The 18637-nt window shown below is 37.8% G+C and overlaps 1 protein-coding gene across 1 annotated transcript; it reads right to left on the reverse strand.

Annotated features, from left to right (window-relative positions):
• Nucleotides 1–2684: 2684 nt before the first annotated feature.
• LOC124327157 (discoidin domain-containing receptor 2-like) lies at nt 2685–17748 on the reverse strand. The gene is made up of 26 exons (XM_046786089.1): nt 17605–17748; nt 17426–17503; nt 14632–14814; nt 14084–14189; nt 13576–13696; nt 13394–13504; nt 13161–13268; nt 13029–13068; nt 12677–12778; nt 12519–12581; nt 12173–12312; nt 11318–11455; nt 11111–11183; nt 10909–11025; nt 10505–10674; nt 10132–10387; nt 9766–9963; nt 9584–9711; nt 9116–9195; nt 8797–8994; nt 8623–8715; nt 8417–8558; nt 8277–8324; nt 8094–8198; nt 3500–3629; nt 2685–3436 (listed from the first exon to the last, which is right to left on the reverse strand). The coding sequence occupies exons 3-26, from the start codon at nt 14699–14701 to the stop codon at nt 3414–3416; spliced, it is 2760 nt and encodes a 919-aa protein (XP_046642045.1). The 5' UTR covers nt 14702–14814; nt 17426–17503; nt 17605–17748; the 3' UTR covers nt 2685–3413.
• Nucleotides 17749–18637: the final 889 nt, after the last annotated feature.

Consider the following 18637-nt stretch of genomic DNA (forward strand, 5'->3'; position numbering starts at 1 on the left):
TGAAGGTGAAATCTAGAAAGTAGATATTTCACATTTGTAATAAACATCTTACGTTAATAGAATCTTACGTTAATAGAACATTAAACGCCGAACATATATCTCTCCGTAAAATCGTATATTCATATAACGTGCGGGATCGCATGTAAAATAGGAAAATTATGCTTCTATTTTGAATGTTGGGCGAATGTTCATATAACCTTCCCATTTGTACAAAGGTGTATGTGATTTTAGCCTCTTGACGCCATAAATTTACATAGGAACAAATAGCTCAATGGTAGATCAGCGGCCTTGTAAGCTAAAGGTCTGTGGTTCGATTCCCAGCTCCGAGTTCTCTAATATAACGCTTCGGAAGCATGGCACTAGCTGTGATCGTGAGGAGATTGGATTTAACATACGTATGTGTATGTTTTTTGTATGTTCTATGAACATACCAAAGATATTCAGAATAGAACTAGAATAGTATATGACGAAATGGACATTGAATGAGCGGAAATAGTGCACCAAAAATGAACGTTGTATTCACATACCATTTGAACATCCACATACATTTTTCGAATCTCACATTTACATGCAATGAACGTCGACGTTTTAGTAGGGTAGCTAAACATTTGTTTACTATTAGCAAATCCCTCTTATGAGAGAGCTTCGAGCTGTTTGATTCGGGTTTCGACGGCTTCCATAGCCTTTTCGTATTTTTCGTTCGTCTCTCTTTTCTCCTTTTCCACTAGGGCTCGATATTGAAGTTCAGCATCATCGATTTTCATCTTTTTTTTGCCATTTGGTCAGCTTGCTGCTGGATTTTTCGTTGAAGCTCAGTGTTACGTTCAATTTTGCTCAAACGTTTTTTGGAATCGATGGTCGTTTGAGTCATGGTTCTCGTCACTTTTGATAGTTATTCCTCGACGTTTCTTCTCGGCTCAATTTATTGACGTAGACGCTGCTGAATCTCGTTCATGATGGCGGCGGAGTCGGGACGTTGTACTCTTGATTCTGAAACTGATGATCCAACGATCGAGTCATTGTTGTCAAACTGATTTCTTAACGTGTTGTTAAGCGCTGTTTCGTCGACAACAGATGAGTGTACGGAGGACCGTGGCGTGCGGATGTATCTGTCGATTTGTTCATATACTTCCATCATTATCGCTTCACACCTTCTGATCCATTCGTTCGGATTTGCGACTTCTCTGCGTTAAAATCTGGCGCTTTAACATATCGCTCGTGAGACGTTGCAGTCTTCTAATTGGTTGGCCAGTGTCGCTCGATGAACAACCAACTTTTGTTTACTGCCAAAATTGACGATGTGTTGATTTATTTTTGTAATCAACTTGGTGTGTCTTCCTTTTTCGACCGTGCCCTCTCGTTTTAATTGCTTGGTACTGGTAAGCGGTGGAAATTCACTGTTGACGGAGGTTTGGCAGAATTCGTCAAGTGAGCCCGGCTGATTTTCAAAGTTGGAATCTTGTATTTCGGAACGCAGAACGTGTTTTGGACAGTGAATGAAGCTGGGATGAAACGATGATGAAAGAATGATGATCGATGAGATGAAAGACGATTGGTTTTACAGCAACCCCAATCGTATGACAGCCAGCTGGCCTTGCGTGGTGCTTCCTGCTCTTCCTGCTCTTCTTGCTGTTCCATTCGATTTTGGATTTTTGCCCTGTGTGGTTGTTGTTGTTGGCTAGTCGATTTTTTCAATTCTTGATATATTCGCTGAGCCTCACGCGTTCGTTTTTCAATCAGCTGCCTTCTTTCCTCTTCGCTTCGCTCTTCAATCAAAAGCGCTCTTGCAGCCTGCCGTTCACGGTCCCGTTGCACGCCTTCTGAAACTCGGCGTTGTAAGTGACGGGCAGCTTGTTGAGCCCTGTTGCGTTCACTGTTGCTACGTCGCATCAGCTTGGTGGTTTCGAGCCAAGTGGCCACGTTACGAAGATGAGAAGGGAACAAATTCCCTCGTGACTGACAAAAAATTGTCGGATTGCGTGACACAAAAACTTTGAGCTGTCGGAGCTCAGAAATTGATAGGTGAATGGTAGGCCTATTGATGCTCTATATGATTGTAGGGGAGAGGGGGGCTAGTTGGCAGGGTCACTTTTTGTGAATTTATTTGAATTTTTTGACCACACGTTTTGCAAATTGAATGAATAAATCAAATTCAGATTTCAATTCTCTATGAATTGATCGTATTTGTTTACAATGTTCATTTACACGAAATTGGGAAATTGGGAAAAACTGAAAAAAAAATGTCTGCCAACTTGCCCCACCTACCGGGTAAATTGGCAGCTGACGATTCTCCATTTCTCCAAAATTTCTAGGTCGAATTTTGAAAACTTGCAACTCAGCATCTCTTGAGAAATCTGTATGCCAACATGCCCCTCAAAATTTCTGCCAACTAGCCACCTGCCTACTAGCCCCCCTCTCCCCTATTTTAAATTGACGGAAGGTATAGCTTAGGAAGCACACTATTCCTCTAATTTTGGTTCATTCTGGTGGGAAAGTTGAAAGAGAAAAAGGAAGGGAAGATAAGAATGTAAAAGCGCAAAAAAAATCTAAAAAAGAGGAAAGGTGTGCTTATTAATATACCTTCCGTCAATTTCAAATACAATCATATGGAGCAATTTGCCTGCTCAAGAAATTTTCAAGCATGACTGTATATATTTCACATCATATATTAGTGACTTTAAATGAAAATATCACGTCATGTTGAAAATGTGACATGAATGTCAAAAAGACATTGTAGTATCAACGAGTATCAAATTGACATAAAAACGAGACCAATTGCTACATGGGATGCGAACTTAATAAAAATGTATTCTGTGGCGTGAATCACTGAAATCTATTTTAAAAAATATGAAAAATCTAATTTTCACCCATGAACTGAAACGTTTATGGCATTTGCCCAAAATGATCCGTGTCCATGATGAACCTGTTCTCCCCCATAGTAATTTAGTTAAAGCATATTTTATAGTTGGTATAGCCATGCTGTACAATAAATATTAACAAATTCGGGACCACAAATCCACTGATTCTAATCATCTTTATGCGTTTGAAAAATAATTTGACACTATGCGCAATCCCCCAGCATATTTTTACATACAAATGCATTATTTGTAGTTCAATAAAAAGTTATTGGAATTATTTTTAGCATTTCAGAATACCTATAATGTATATAAGCGTTTATTTTACTGAGAGTAAATAAATCGCACAACTTCTTAGACGTTATGGTTTCGAATTTAAATCTCATTATTTGAAGTAAAGCTAAAAAAGATTTGCTTCGTCAATGCTTTCAGGTATTAGTGCACTAAGCTACAGAACTTTACAACGATTTAATAAAATATGAATATAATCAGACGATACTGCTTCCTCACTCAACATGTGCTAATTGGTGTCCTCCAAATTTTGTTTTTGGGTGTGGATTATTTGATTCTGTGGCGATATCCTACACATTTTAAAATAAATAACGTAAGTGAAAAAACTATTGATTATCGTATTTTTTATGTACCTAAATTTTTGCGCATTAAAAACATGTGGATTTCTTTAAATGTAGGTCGATCGTTGGGGTTGCATTTCCAGCATTCACACATTAAGTCGTAGATATCCTTAGGGCAAAGGATCGGCCAGGAAAGTAATATCTGCGTAAATTGCGAATAGAACATGTGTTAGTCAGATTCGCTGATTAAAATGCACTCGTTCGTTCTTGCCATGATGACACCAGTTTGTTTTCATATTCATTTGTAAACTGATGTGACATAAACAAGATTCCTTCGGTAATGTCCTTCGGGAATTTTTTCACGGTAAAGAGACAGAAAATCAAGGTTAAATAGTAGATTAATACATACCATTATGTTTGGAAAATTCTGTTTCCCTTTATTCTCTTAAATTAATTGATTCTTATTAACTAATTGACTAATAATCTGTCAATATTATGAGTGGTGCGACTTGTGTATTATGAGGTGTGGCGGATGCTTCGCCCCGCCATCCCACGTCACACTTCATGTTTTGATTAAGTTAAAGTAACACTTATTACTATAGTAACAATACAATTATATCATGCGGTCACATGTTACATTACATGAGTCTTGGCTAATAGATAGCGAGCTACTATCATACCCATTTTTTTCCCTTACAATAATATAATAATGATGTTCTAATGGTCATCAACCCGGGCTGCCATTTCTATTTTTCAGGATTCGAATCTCGATCAAGTCGGAAAGGAAACTAAGTTTGTAATTTTTTGAAAAATTGCTCTTAAAAAGCTTTCGGGGGTAAATGGAAATGGAAGATCGGTGGTAACTCTTCACCACAGCAAGAAGATCTTGATGACCGAGGAGAGGACAGGGTAAGAATGGAGATATTACCCAGAGCTTCAAAATGAGTATAATCTAACATTTTTAAAATGTTCCTCAACTTCTTGGTTGATGACTAACTGTTAAAAAAGGAGGCATAGAAATTTTACTTGGACAACCAAATTTATTAAAATCAAGATAAAAAACAGTAAACAAAAAGAGGTAATAATAAAACAAAAGAATTAAAAAAGTAATAGTGGGAAAATACAAAGTAAAAAGAAGAATAAAGACGAAATCGAACAATAACATAAAAACAAAATAAAATAAAACATACTCTCCACTCCCAAAGCAGAAAACTTGTCTTACTAGGGAATCTCTCACACTCAATGCACTGACAGTTGGAAGGTTACGCAAAAAAAGCGAATTCACTGCCTAGGATCGGCAACCAGCTAGGTAACAAATATGCAAATTAAATTTTTAAAACAGTAATGAAAACAAATGAAAACCCCACTACGCAATGTATCAAATTTTGACAGAATTATGTACAAAATTTGGTGACGATTGGTCATTCAGGGAAGAAACGTATAAGCAAATACATAATGGACATTAAACCCTCCGAATTTCACTACTAGCTACTACTACCCTACCCCCTATACCCCACACCCTATATTGTTAAGGACCTTCGTATATAAATATACCTCAGGGATAAATTTGGTTTGTTAATCCTATTTCTGATTTTAATTTAGATAAGATTTTGTGGATGGGGTTGAAAACTGGCAAAAAAGGGCCTTCTACTAAATTTATAATAACTTGGTCAATCTAACCTGGAATCAAAATTCTTTTTGGATTTGCATAGAGAGATAGCCTAGAAAACCTTTATTTGTTTTAGAACATTATTTTTTTTATATGCACCTTTCTAAAAAGCGATACCAAACAGAGGGGAGGGGAGGGGCTCCCCTTCCAATAAAAAAATTCACGAAAAATTTTCACGAATTCTAAAGTTAAATATCTCCGGAACGATAAGGAATTTTTGACGCGAAACCACAAAAACAGACAAATCAGTATTGAAAAACTGAACAAGCCTGCTGTTTTTTACATATATATTTTTAGATCCCATAGCGGAACGGGAAAAAACGGGGTCCCTGAATTTGGTGCGGTTGAGTAGTGGTTGATTATTTGTAACATTTAACGAAATACCCCCTTTTTACGGAGAAAATCGGGAAATCCGAAATAATTTGGAATGAAATTTGTGAAATATCACGAAATCCCAAAATCTTCCCCTCTGTTTACATCGGTTTTCGCCGCATATTCGGCTTGTAGAAAAAAATTATAGAAAATTTAACTCTTGGGATGATTCAGTTTTTTCTACGATCCCAATATACGGCTAAAACGATGAAAACGGATGGGAGGATTTTGGGATTCCGTCGGATTTCGGGATATCTCAGGAATTTCAATCCCGATTATCTCGAAACGAAAAGTGATAAAAATTTGGACTTTACTCCGTTGGAATCGCCTTGCGATTTTGAACAGGATAGACCTATTCCGGATTTTAAAAGTCTCTTTGCGGATTCCTTTCCAAAAACTATCGAAAAAAGGAAGTATTTCGAACGCTTTGAGTCAGAGGTCGGAGATCGCTTATTAAAAATGTAGGGGGAGAGGGGGCTAGTTGGCAGGTGGGGTAAGTTGGCATTTTGCTAGTTAGACCACTTAAAGACCAAAACAAATCAAGCCTTTTATACCAAGTATGAAGGACAACACCCAGATTACTCATACAAAATTTCAAAAGTGTACGACTTCCCCAACAGGAGTTATAGCAAAAAGAAAAAAAAACGGCAAAAAGTTTTTTTTTGGGCCTCTCACTACGTTTCATTTTTCTCATAGTATAAAACTCGACAAAACTCTAAGATTGTCAGGAAACCCAAGCAAAAAAGAATTAATGTTTGTCTTATTTTTAAAAGAAACCCGACATTTATAAATTAAAAAGTTATTTGGTTATCAATTTATTTGTTCGAAAAGCACCCTGTGGGGTTAGTTGTCAGAAATTTTGAGGGGCATGTTGGCATACAGATTTCTCACGAGATGCTAAGTTGCAAGTTTTCAAAATTCGACATAGAAATTCTGGAGCAATGGAGAATCGTCAGCTGCCAACGTAGGTGGGGCAAGTTGGCAGACTTTTTTATGCAGTTTTTCTCAATTTCACAATTCCGTGTAAATGAACATATTGTAAAGAAATACGATCAATTCATAGAGAATTGAAATCTGAATTTGATTTATTCATTCAATTTGCAAAACGTGTGGTCAAAAAATTAAAATAAATTCACAAAAAGTGACCCTGCCAACTAACCCTACTCGTCTCTAGTTCACGCGTGTCATGTCGTATCTTGGCGCGTCGTACGCTTATATAATAAGTTTGGGTTTTATTACATTTCCCTACTGTTCCAATGCTTTACACACCGTCATTTCCCTGTGTAAACTATAAATAATATCATTTTTGGATACACATTTAAATAAGGTAAAAAAATCCACATTTTCCTGTGACTTTTTGCTAGCGTTTCTCTAACCTTCATTCCTAAACAGTTGATTTCCCCCTATTTCCGCCCTCGGAAAAAGGAAATATGAAATATTTAATGAATGAAAGTTAAAGAAACATTAAAAATATTAAAAAATCCACACGACACGCGGAATGTTGTTGCTTAATTTACATGTTTATGCGAAAACGATACCAGGCATTGTTACATGGGAAAATGGCGGTATGTGAAGCAGTAGGGAAATGGATTAAAATCTTAATTTTTTATATTATCGTTTGACACGCCACCATAGTCATACGGCATGACACGCGTATTTCTACCCCCATTCCTCCCAGCCTTATGACGGTACAATTACTGGTCTTCCATTTCTTTGTCTATGGTACAGTACCTACACAAAGTTTGGAAACACGGTGAGTGTTTCCGCGCTTCTAACACGGCGGCTTACGGCCAAAGTGTCTCCCTTTTTTACGCGATAACTCACGTTTGAGTTATCGCAAAGCAAATTTGAAAAAAATCTTCTTGGTGAGGAAAGAATTTCCTTTCACCATGATTTTTTGTAGATTTTAGTGAATTGAAGTTTATCCCCAAAAGACTAGATATAAAGTTTGGAAACATCGGCGCGCTCGCCATATGTTTCCAAGCTAAAGTGTATGCTAGTTAAAAAATCATAAAAAATTGAAATTAATCAATTATGACTTGAAACTTGCACAAACGGTAGACGACATAGTCGTCTTCATTTGGACAAAGTTTAAAATTTTTTTAATTAAACGCTGATTTTTGCCGATTTTTTAAAGAAAAATTCCGATTAATTTTCGTGGCGCAGGGACGAAATCCTAGCCCGGGGGAAGAATAGAGGGAAGAAAATAGGAGAGAACAAAGGGGTCCGGCGGTTTTCCCTCTTCTATTCTTCCCTCGGGGCAGGATACGCTCCACGCGACGAGAGAAGAAAAATCAACATTTAATGAAAAAATGCGAAAATGAATGAAAAAATGATGAAATACGTGTCCAGCGTGACCCCTCTCTCCTCTATACTAACGTATAATTATTATGGATATTTTAACACTTTCAATTTTGCAGTAAATTTGTAGAGATTAAGAATATTACAATCACAAGAAAGAGTTTTACTGCCATGTTATCACTCCCCCCCCCCCCCCCGAAAAATAAATGAATAGATAAGGGTTAATATGAGTGAGATTTGAAGATTCGAGTATGGCAGGCTTTGAATAATTTTCTATACGCAAAAATCCAACTAATTATAAAGGTAAAATTTAAATGAGATCACCTCGTTTAATCCGCCTTGTTGCTGGTAATGCGTTAGTAAACGGAGTACTTCATTGTCAGTTAGAGCCTCAATTGGCGGATCGCGAGCAAATGTCAACATCTCCCACTATATTTCAACCAATGATTGCATAATAAACTTCAATTATTTCTAGATATTTGGCAAACTAGATCTTCGTGGACTTACCAAGAGAACACCGAAAGACCATGCGTCACTGCTTGAGCTAAACTTTTCCTACAAGTTAACAAGTATAGTTAGTATACATATCGGTCGGACATGTACACATTTACATATAATGATTAATTTTAAAAGTAGTCTGTGCTTACCAATGTAACACTTTCCCATGCCATCCATCTTAAGGGCAAGTATCGACCATCGTCCATCATGAAATAATCGCCTGGATACAATTTGCTACTTATGTCGAAGCAAGCAATTTTCACGCCATAATTGGAATCTACTAGACAGTTTCTGTTCATCGAATCCACATTTTTAGTAGGAAACACATCTAGCAACAATTATAAATAATTTCAACCTAGCTGCCAAATCTCGATGTATTATGTTATGAATTTCCAAGTATTCCATTGCAGCCGCAATTTGTTTTGCCATAAAAATAAGGCATCCGTAGCTAAACTCATTAAAATAATCAACGCGCATTCAACAAGTTTTTATTTGAAATAACTGACCGAAAATTAAGTTAGTAACCTACCTTAAACTCCTCTCACTTAAAGAAGACGTTTCTGCAACGTGATTTTGAAGAAATTGATACATGTCCGTAACGTCACCGTAGCCGAATATAATCGAAAACCTGTTTTCCGGCTGCTGTGGTAATACAAGACCGAGGAATGGCAATATTTTGTCGTGTTGCAGTTTGCACTGTGTCTGAATTTCTTTGTCCATTTCGTCGCTAAAATATTTGACATGAATTAGTAAAAAGCTATTTTTGAAATGTATATAATTGCTGCGATCTGTATGAATAAATATTAGAGATCATAAAAAAATACATAAATATAGGCCTGCATCATTACTTTTTCCAATAAGACGGAAACTGGCGAGAGAGCACTACAGTTGTGCTCATTGAGTCTTCTGTTAACTGGCATAAATATAACTGCAATGAAAGAAAAAATTATTTTCTTCTTCAGCTCACAAGTAAAAAAAAATAAAACAAAAGTATTATCCACAAAAAATCGATAAGTTACTCAGCAAATCTATAATTTAGACACGAGTGCACTGCCATAGCAACGCGGCAGGGCTACCATAGTTACTACTCGTGGTAGTATTAAAAAAAAGGACAGTAGATGCGAATCATTCATAACCAATATACAATTTTTATGCGCAACACAAGTTTGCGGATATTTTCTTTTTACTAGCGAACTTCATCCCATTTAGATTTTTAGATAGTGAGCTTAGCAGCTAAATATTAAATATTTTTAAGATATACTGTACTAACTAATCATAATTAACAATATTTCTATACACATTCATAATAAACTCACATTATCTCCGAATTGGCCACATGACAAGTGATTAATGCGATTCAATTTCGTCGAACACATTTCCCTTAGCTCAGTTGTCCCAGTGCTTTGTTGGAATAATTCTGTCGTGGCGTAGAATCCTTCCTTGTCTACCGAACAAGATGGTAAAATACCATTGAGGTAAGGATCTTTGTTTAAAATACCATTGGAAAGGATCGAGCCGCTCCGTGTCAACTGAGAAGGTGGTGTTGACGGATGCTGTTGCGCTTCGATTCGTGAATAATTCATATGTGAATAGAGCCGGGACATGAAGGAGACATTCGTTGTCGGGGAGCCAATCATGGGTGAAGTCTTCTCAGTTTCATACGGATACGCTGGAATAACATCGTAATCCTGCTCACCTATAAAAACAAAATATCAGTAGGGACAGCCGGGAACAGCAACAACGGCGCGAATTTAAATCGATAATATGTTCCTCCTTTATTCCTCAGGCTTATAACATTCGTGTTTCCCAACAAAAAATCCATTGAGACTGTCGCTACCTTGTGAAAGTGTAAAAAAAAATATACCTAAAGCAATACTTTCTGTCCGATCATCCGCTTGTTTTTTGGTTTTCACGTTTAAACGGGGAGAGCAAGAATCGTCGTCCGAAAATGGCTCGTTGTAAAACGTAGATGAATTTTCAATGGAAGCGTTTTTTCTCCCTAAATTCATTAAATTTCGCTCATCGATCGGAGAGTAGATCGTTTTCTCATAACTGGCGCTGTTTGTCGTCCCAAAATCGTAATCTGCACTATTACGTTGAATTTCCAAACCCAGATTTTGCTGCAAGCATACACAAAAAAATCAAATTGCTGTAAATATTTGGCAATCGCTTATTAAAAACGCAAAATAAAAAAAAATAAAATAAATATAATAAATATAATGTCATTTATATGTTACCGGACTCATTCTTCCAAAAGACGTCTGCAGAATGGATTGTTCGACACTTTTTTCAACATTGTGTACACTTTTACCGATGACGACAGCCAGGGCAATGGCTAAAGCGATGATAATTGAAGTCATTACTCCTATGACAATTCCGGTATGACTAGAATAACTTTGCGTCGAAACTGGGAAAACAAGCAGAATTATGTAACTGTTGTTGATTTGATGATGACAAAACTAAACTATGCAACTAAATCAACGGGTCGTTATTATTATTATTATATTGATCCGCAAATGATAAAAAAATCAATAGGATGCGCTGTATGACGTACAAGATTAATATTGCATTTATATGCTCGACTCATCTTTTGAAACAGGCATAAATATCTAAGTTTTTTTTTTTTTTTTTTGTTACTTACAGTCTTCTTCTATGTCTGATGTTTTGATTTGGGCAACTGCGTCTCGCTGTAAGAACCCCTCGTCCTTTTGACGTCCCCTATCACGAACGTCGTCACTAAAATTTCCAACAGCTTGTTCTGAAACATCGAAATATTGACAGAAGGTGACTATAGGATTGCGACAAGTGTACGGTATGTTTCGTAAATCAACATCTTAATTTACCAGAAGTAAAATAAAATTCGGAGACCACAAGCCACTCTGCAGCGAAGGTAAATTGCAGCTTTAGGTATCGCGCCTATAATAATTGATTTATAATTGATCACATCAAACAAATTTATGTTAACTTTAAACAAAATTGTAAGGCTGTTTTTTTTGTATAGTTTCCTATAATAGCACGACATCCGTTTGTGTGATTAAATGACGTATTACCATTTTAAACCCGAGGTTGATCGATACGTTGCGGGCGTTGTCCAAGAAATGGTCGGGCATGTAGAAATAAGTGACGGCGCTGTCTAAGGGGAACTGACGACCTCCAATGCTAAACAACACTCGCAATACCGAGAACACCTAGAATGCGCAAGGGAATATACAAGTACCAGATGAGAAATATAAGCGCAAACGAAATATTACCGAAGATTACTGAAATAACGTTAACATTTCAAATAAGGTATAGCTATAATAATAGCAGCAGCGGCAACCGTGGTTTATATTAGCACTCGGCTATACTCGCTTTATCTTTTTCTTATAGCTAGTTTCATTGCGTAAGATATTATATAAGGGTTAAGCCCCCGATTGCGGTGGTCGTCACAGTGCTGTCGATCAGAAGAGAAAAAAAAACAAGCTGATGAAATGAGTAATTCAATTACTTCCCCCGTGCGATGCTGGAGCGCACTTTTTTAGTTTGAGGCTAATATAAAAGCATCCATATAACTCAACTGGGCTGTGTTTTTCTCTTGGTATGTCTCACAACACCGAACACCTCAGTACAGCTTTATACGAAGGGTTGCTTCACCACTCCGATATAAATAGTTGAGATTTAACCGAAAAAGAAACCCCTCAATATATTTCTTATATAACGTTCCTTCATCGAGCGGGCTTAACTCCCGCCCGCAGCAGCTATCTAAGTTATATACCTTAACGGCGGGATATAGTTGGGCGTGATGGGCATTGTTTTGGTCTTGGTGAGAGGTAAAATCAATAGAGCTACACAGTGGCACATATATAGCGTGTGCCGGGGTGGACAAAGTATGCGATGCTGAAAATAGCTATGCTTGTGCTACCTACCTGGATGTGTTTGTGGTAGTCGTTGTTAACGAAGACATCGATTCGCGAGAAGTTGCGGACCCCCTCGAATTCGAATGTCAGTTCTAAAAGACCGAGACGTGGGGCATTCGTCTTATTTTGCCAGCCAACCCATCCGTAACCTGTTGTGAAATCAAATCAGAGTATCAGACCATCCGGAAATGAATCATTCCAGCTGTCACAGCTGTGTGTCACAAGTGTCAAAAGAATTTAAAAACTATTTCTGACTCTAGGTAAAGAAAAAGAATCAAGCAACTTGGCTTGACATCCAGCACAGTCTGTCTAATAAGTGAATTGTTTGATAATCGATTTCACCTTGGCAACTTACCTTTACTGACATTCTCGACGTTGTTCTGACCGACGCGCCCGTCAAGGAGCTGGCCTAGCCCACCTTAAAAAAATTGTGAAATAAAATTATTTATTTGTTTATTTATTTTTCTGATTGCATTTCGAGTATATTCTTAAATGCTTAATTATTTTCTTTACCCTTGAGAAATCCGTTTTCCACAATTCCATCATAGGTCTCGTCGATCAGGTCGCTGTTACGGAAAACATCTCCTTGTGGGCCAGAATAGCTAACAACTCCCTCTGTAAATTTCCCCGGAAATATATTATTTAAATTTTAACGTGTGATAAATACCCAAATTTTTTTGTTGACGAAAAAATTCAACATTTTTCAAAAGTAGAAATTTCAAAGCCAATCACATTGCCACATATAGATATGCATGTACTGTACACTTAAAAAAAAATTAACATGCGTATAGCTGAATAAGAGCTTAATCATGAAGGCTTGACAGTAGACAAGGTAAAAAGAAAAAAACACCAAAGAGTATCTAACCTTCAAATTTACAACCGGAGAGCTCAATACGAAGACAAACCTTAGTTAGTGTAAATCCCATGTAAGAAAATAGAATAATAAAATTCCATCACCATATTAAGCCCTTAAAAAATGTTAATCGACATAACGTACTGTTCTGCGGTGTATAGAATATGGCACGAATTTTATCTTGGTAGCAAGTATAACTGGATTTAAATAGTTGTTTGCCACCATGTAAGTGTTAGTATTGCCAGTAAAGATCTGTAATGCAAAATGCAATAAAACAGAGAGAATTACTGATTTATCATTCTGGCGTTTACATAGATATAGTTGGACACTCGGACAGCTAGAAAAAATTGACTATTTTATAGTATATATAGACTCACTTCGGCACCAGTTTGATTTCGATAGCGCATCCACCGTTCCATCCCAGGTCTCCAGTATTCTAATTTAAACTGCTCGACGTACTCCTGGCCTTGTCCGTTTCCAAAACGACCCTGTTGATGATAAAACGTCAAACGATAATCTATTTGAATATTTTAGCTTATTTTCAAATGATGAATCTGACCTGCGTCTGGACAGTAGAAATGACATGCATTGTTTTCAAATCAATCTCGAGCCACTCTTTCACGCCACGCATAACCTGCTGCTTGGGACACCACGCTCCTCCGTTTTTATCTTGGTTTAACCTGGCAGTTATTGGAATCGTAATTACGATAGGAGGATTCATCGACAACGTATTAGACTACTGTATATAAAACATGATGAGATTTCTGTTGATCGGAGTCCTATTTTAAGAAAATAAGAAATTACATTTTACATCGCTAGTTAATTAAAATTGTTCCCTTGGTACGCATGAACCCGTTGGTGCTAATTTTGTTTTGTTGTTTATTAGCCTACTGCGAAAATAAAGCGGGCTCTGGAGATGAATTATTTTTACAGCGTTTTACAGTCACACGACAGGAAGTGGAAATGAAAAAATAGGCAAATATGGAATTATATAAAATAGTATGCAATGAATAATTCCTACAAAAAAAACTTCTGAATTAAAACAATTGTTTTTATGTGGCACTAACCGAGCGAATTGAGGTCCCACATTACTGGCGTCGTACGAGGAGCTCGCCGTGATAGCCGCATCTTTGATGTGGCCGGATTCTAGACCGAGAGATGCATTACAGGTTTCTAGAATAATATTTAAAATTAAGGAATTATAAATGATAATATAGAGTTTTCTTCACGCATAATACTAAATATTTTCGCACATAGTTGTAACTCGGAACGTATAAAACAATATTATGGATCACTTTTGACATTTGTTGGTTTATGATATATAAAACGCCAAACGCGCGCAACACCACTAGTCTTATTAGTTGCAGCGAAAGTGATTCATAATATCGAAAATTTCTACGGTTTCTTCGGGTTTCTTATTCACCAGCAACTGGCTATGCAATTTTTCTTTTTCTATTTTTTTATATGTTAACGAACGATTGCCGCTCGTTGTGTATGAGAGGATTATATTTCCAGGTTAGAGTCACCAGTGCGGTGCAATCGTCGATTAACTTTTCCTTAGAAATTAGCTAAGTATTTCCCGGCAGCAAAATGTACAGCTTAAACGTTGATTTACCTAGATTGAGTGCAAATGATGCTGAAGCGGTTGTTGCGATGACGACTAGGAAGACGATGAACTTATTCATCTTATAATGAAGAAGTGGAAAGCTATATAAACACTGTTGCAGATCTTCTTGCCATGCGTGAATATCCAGTTCAGGGAGTAGAGGATCTAATGCGTAGACTCAGAACTCTAGCCCTAGTTTCATCACAAACGATAAACATATTAAAAAAAAGAAAATTAACGCAATCACCCTCTATCAGCTTTAAGTTTACAGACATGATCTAGACTAAGATTTCTGTACATCGAAATATAAACGTTAATAAGCTCACCATAATTGATTTATCTAGCCTATATAGACCTTTACTATAATCTGATTGGGATTGGAAGAGCATTCCGGCGTTTGCCGGAAAGTTGAACAGGTACAAATATCGAAAGTTCGCAGAAACTTTAGAGTATTACTGTGTATAGTACGCGTACACTGATAACCTACTGTCGGAGTTCATTCCGTCTCCCGCGGGAGACGCAGTACTGTATATACGTCAATAGCTAAATGGTAATAAAAACAATCACGCTCGAATACAGCTTCAGTATACACAAACGAAAACCAATTACGGATGCCAGCATCTTCTCAATGAAGCTAACGGAGTGAGTCGACGAGTATGGAACGCCATAGGGACAAAAAATTAACTGCTCCAAAGTAAGCATTAATTTAGTGTTCTCCAAAAATGAGTGCTCAAAATTTAGTGCTCTCTCGCATCCGCCCTCTAGCGGGCGGTTCAAAATATTTCGCTATCAATGAAAATATTGACAATTGAATATCGATTAAAATCTAATTTTCGAATACATCAGCGTCGATTAGCGTCTTGCCCCATCACATCCGCCACCACCCTTCTGTCCTGTGATTTTTATCGTGTCTTTTTATGATTCCATCTATGTCGAAGTAATCTTCGTGACTAGTACTTCGTCGATACTTTTTCTTCTTCCCCAGCAGAAGTAACAATATTTGTCCTGGCAAGTTCCGATGTTCGGCATCGCCGGAATCCGGAACATGGATGGATGACGGATTTCAGGATTCTCGGAAGACCTAAGGGGTTGCCGGGTTGGCAAAGGTGATGAGGCAAGAAAAAGGGCAAGCATTCAAATTTAGAAATCCCATAGTTAAGCTAAATATTGGATTTTAATCGATAGCTTCTAACTCCTCTCACAAGCAGGCGGAGAAACGAAATATTTTGAACCGCCCGCTAGAGGGCGGATGCGAGATAGCACTAAATTTTGAGCACTTATTTTTGGAGAACACTAAATTAATGCTTACTTTGGAGCAGTTAATTTTTTGTCCCTATGGCGTTCCATAGACGAGAGCCAGGAGGACTTCAATGAGTTCTGGGAAATCGTGGATGTTGAATAAGAAATAAAGATACGTATATACAAATGGAATAAGAAGAATTGCGGCACAGCCGCGGCACAGTACATATACGTAGGTATACGTATATAAAATGCCGAGTAAACCGGAGTATATATAAACTGTTGGAGGTTTTGACGATCGAATTTAACTGCCTTTGTGTGTGCAGCAGGACCTGCAGGGCTTCAAGGCATATGTACAGTCTAACATGATGTACATACGCTGTTAGACTGCTCGGCCGCATTGATCCAACGGTACGCGGTGTGCTGCTGGGTTGCGTAATGAAAGTATGGGACATAAAATATGGTGCGTGGGCTTTTTGTGACAAACGGTAGAACGATCTCATGTGTAGGCTGATGCCTAAGATGCCTAGCGCTGCAGATAAATAACTACTTCTGTCACACCGCGCATTCAACACGTTTGTTTTCCTCCCTATTGCCTATTGCTATACACTAGGGAAAACAACTAGTTGCAATTCCTTTTCAAGCGCTTATCGGCGCTTAGCAGTATAGGCCTACAGCCTACTAATGATAGTTGTTTTTACAATAACATTTTATTCGTAGAAAAATTTTTATTTGCCTTCAGCCATGATGTTATGGCTTTAGACCCTAATGCCAATCGGTTCATTCTCTTAGTTTTAGGTTTTGTTGCTACACATTTCAAAAGAACAGACTTTGCCAATATTCTTAACTTGTCGTTTATGATGTTTTATTATTGGCTAGTTTTCTTTACCCTTGAGCTATTTCATTGCGCATTTTACTGCTCGATCCATTTAAACTTAATTTTTTCTCTATATTTTTATTTATTAAACATTTCTAAAGAAATTCTTGCTGCTCACATTTTTATTATTTTTTTTCTTTATATTTGCGCATTTATTGTTTTATTTGTCAATTTTGTTTTTATATATTTTGCTGTAATTGGTACCAAAATTGTTTATTTTTATTTATTTATTTTTTATTTTTAACCTAGCGGAAGTGCAGCTGACAAATTTATCTTCGTCAGTCTCAAATATAGTGAGCACCTCTGTGCACCAGGTGCCTTTGCTCGTGGACTGCGATATCCTCTTTCCTCCTGAATAATCTAAAGGGAAAATTTTGCATCTGGTGTACGCCGGTGTACGTGCACTCTATGTGTCATCGCATTAAAAAAACTCGATTGATCACTTTAAAGGGCGAATAACGAGCGAGCATAAGCGTGGGAAGTCTAACCGCTGTTTATCGGATAAACTTGATCCTACCTGGTAGAGACAACAATCAACACGTATACAGAATTTCACATATTACTGATTCTAAAAATATGTCATAGTTCTAGTTCAGAGATGTACAAGTAAAAGCTCTTTCCATTCAGCATATAAGTTTTTTCAGCCACAAACAACATAATAAATAATTTCAATCAGCTTAGGCCTACCTGAAATCTTTTCAGTTTTCCCGTTTCACTTATTCCTGAAATACCAACGACGGAATATATTCCAATGCGTAGCTGCAACTGAAATCCCAGCAATCGGCGGAGCATAAAAAGAGGACTAATCAGTAGTCATTCAATCGTAAAATTCCTATTGAGGAGGGCAAACAAAAATCCACACGCACGCAAATGGATCGCCGACCGTGTGAGACCAATAGAGAAAAAGAAAAACGAGCACTATACACAGACTATACACAGCACGGATAGGCTGCTGCTGCGTGTGTTTCTAGCTGGGCGACGGGGATCCAACTGAAAGCAAGTGCAGCGCAATGCAGGAATAAATGGAGGAACTCGCCGATCAAACTTGCATGAGAAGGAGAGAGAGAGAGACAGAGAGAGAAAAAGGGAGAAAAGAAGGGGCGAGTTCAGGACTGGCAACTCGCGGGAAGAGCCAACAGGAACAGAAAAGTAATAACTGCCGGCCCTGCGCTGGGGCAAAGGCAGGCACAGCAGCACTCACGCTCCTACACCCATATCCCCGCAGGGTTGTAGCCTACTACATAGAACGTGCAGCGTATATAACACAGCGATTCACGCACATCACGCGTCTCCCTTCTATTATACTATACCCGGAAATCGAAACAAAGGTTAGTCGATGTCGATCAAGACAGGAGCGTGGCGCGCAAGAGGGAAAGAATATAAACGACTGCTTGTTCACCAGCACCCCGGCGCACAGTTGCACACCCCAGCAGCGTGCAGCTGTGAGTGAATTCGGCGTAATAAGTAAATCAGATTGAGTCGCTCCGCTCGCTCGCTCGCAACCAGAATACGCGACTAAATGGCCAAATAATGCGATTGTTGAGAGAAAATGGATTGCCACCAACAGACAAGGTAACTGCTTTCTTTGCTGACAGCGACTTTGTTCTGCCGAGAAACTGTAGCCGACCGTATAGCTGCATACAGAAATGTACCATGAAAGACGTTAGACTCTCATTAGACGCGCCTATATAGGATTGATCTATATATTATACATGTGAGTGCGCTATACAATTTCAACAAGCACAAGATCAGCTCAAAACTTTTGGTTACTCGTGGTGCTTTGCATGTTATATGTTATAAATTTTACGTTAACTTTTTTTTGTATACCAATTATTAATTTCTTTGAAGTAAGAAAACTTCCGAAACCCCCAACTTCCAGCCTAACTGTCACATAGGAAG

This window comes from Daphnia pulicaria, chromosome 1 (assembly GCF_021234035.1).
Source record: "Daphnia pulicaria isolate SC F1-1A chromosome 1, SC_F0-13Bv2, whole genome shotgun sequence".
In the NCBI taxonomy this organism is placed as follows: Eukaryota; Metazoa; Arthropoda; class Branchiopoda; order Diplostraca; family Daphniidae; genus Daphnia; species Daphnia pulicaria.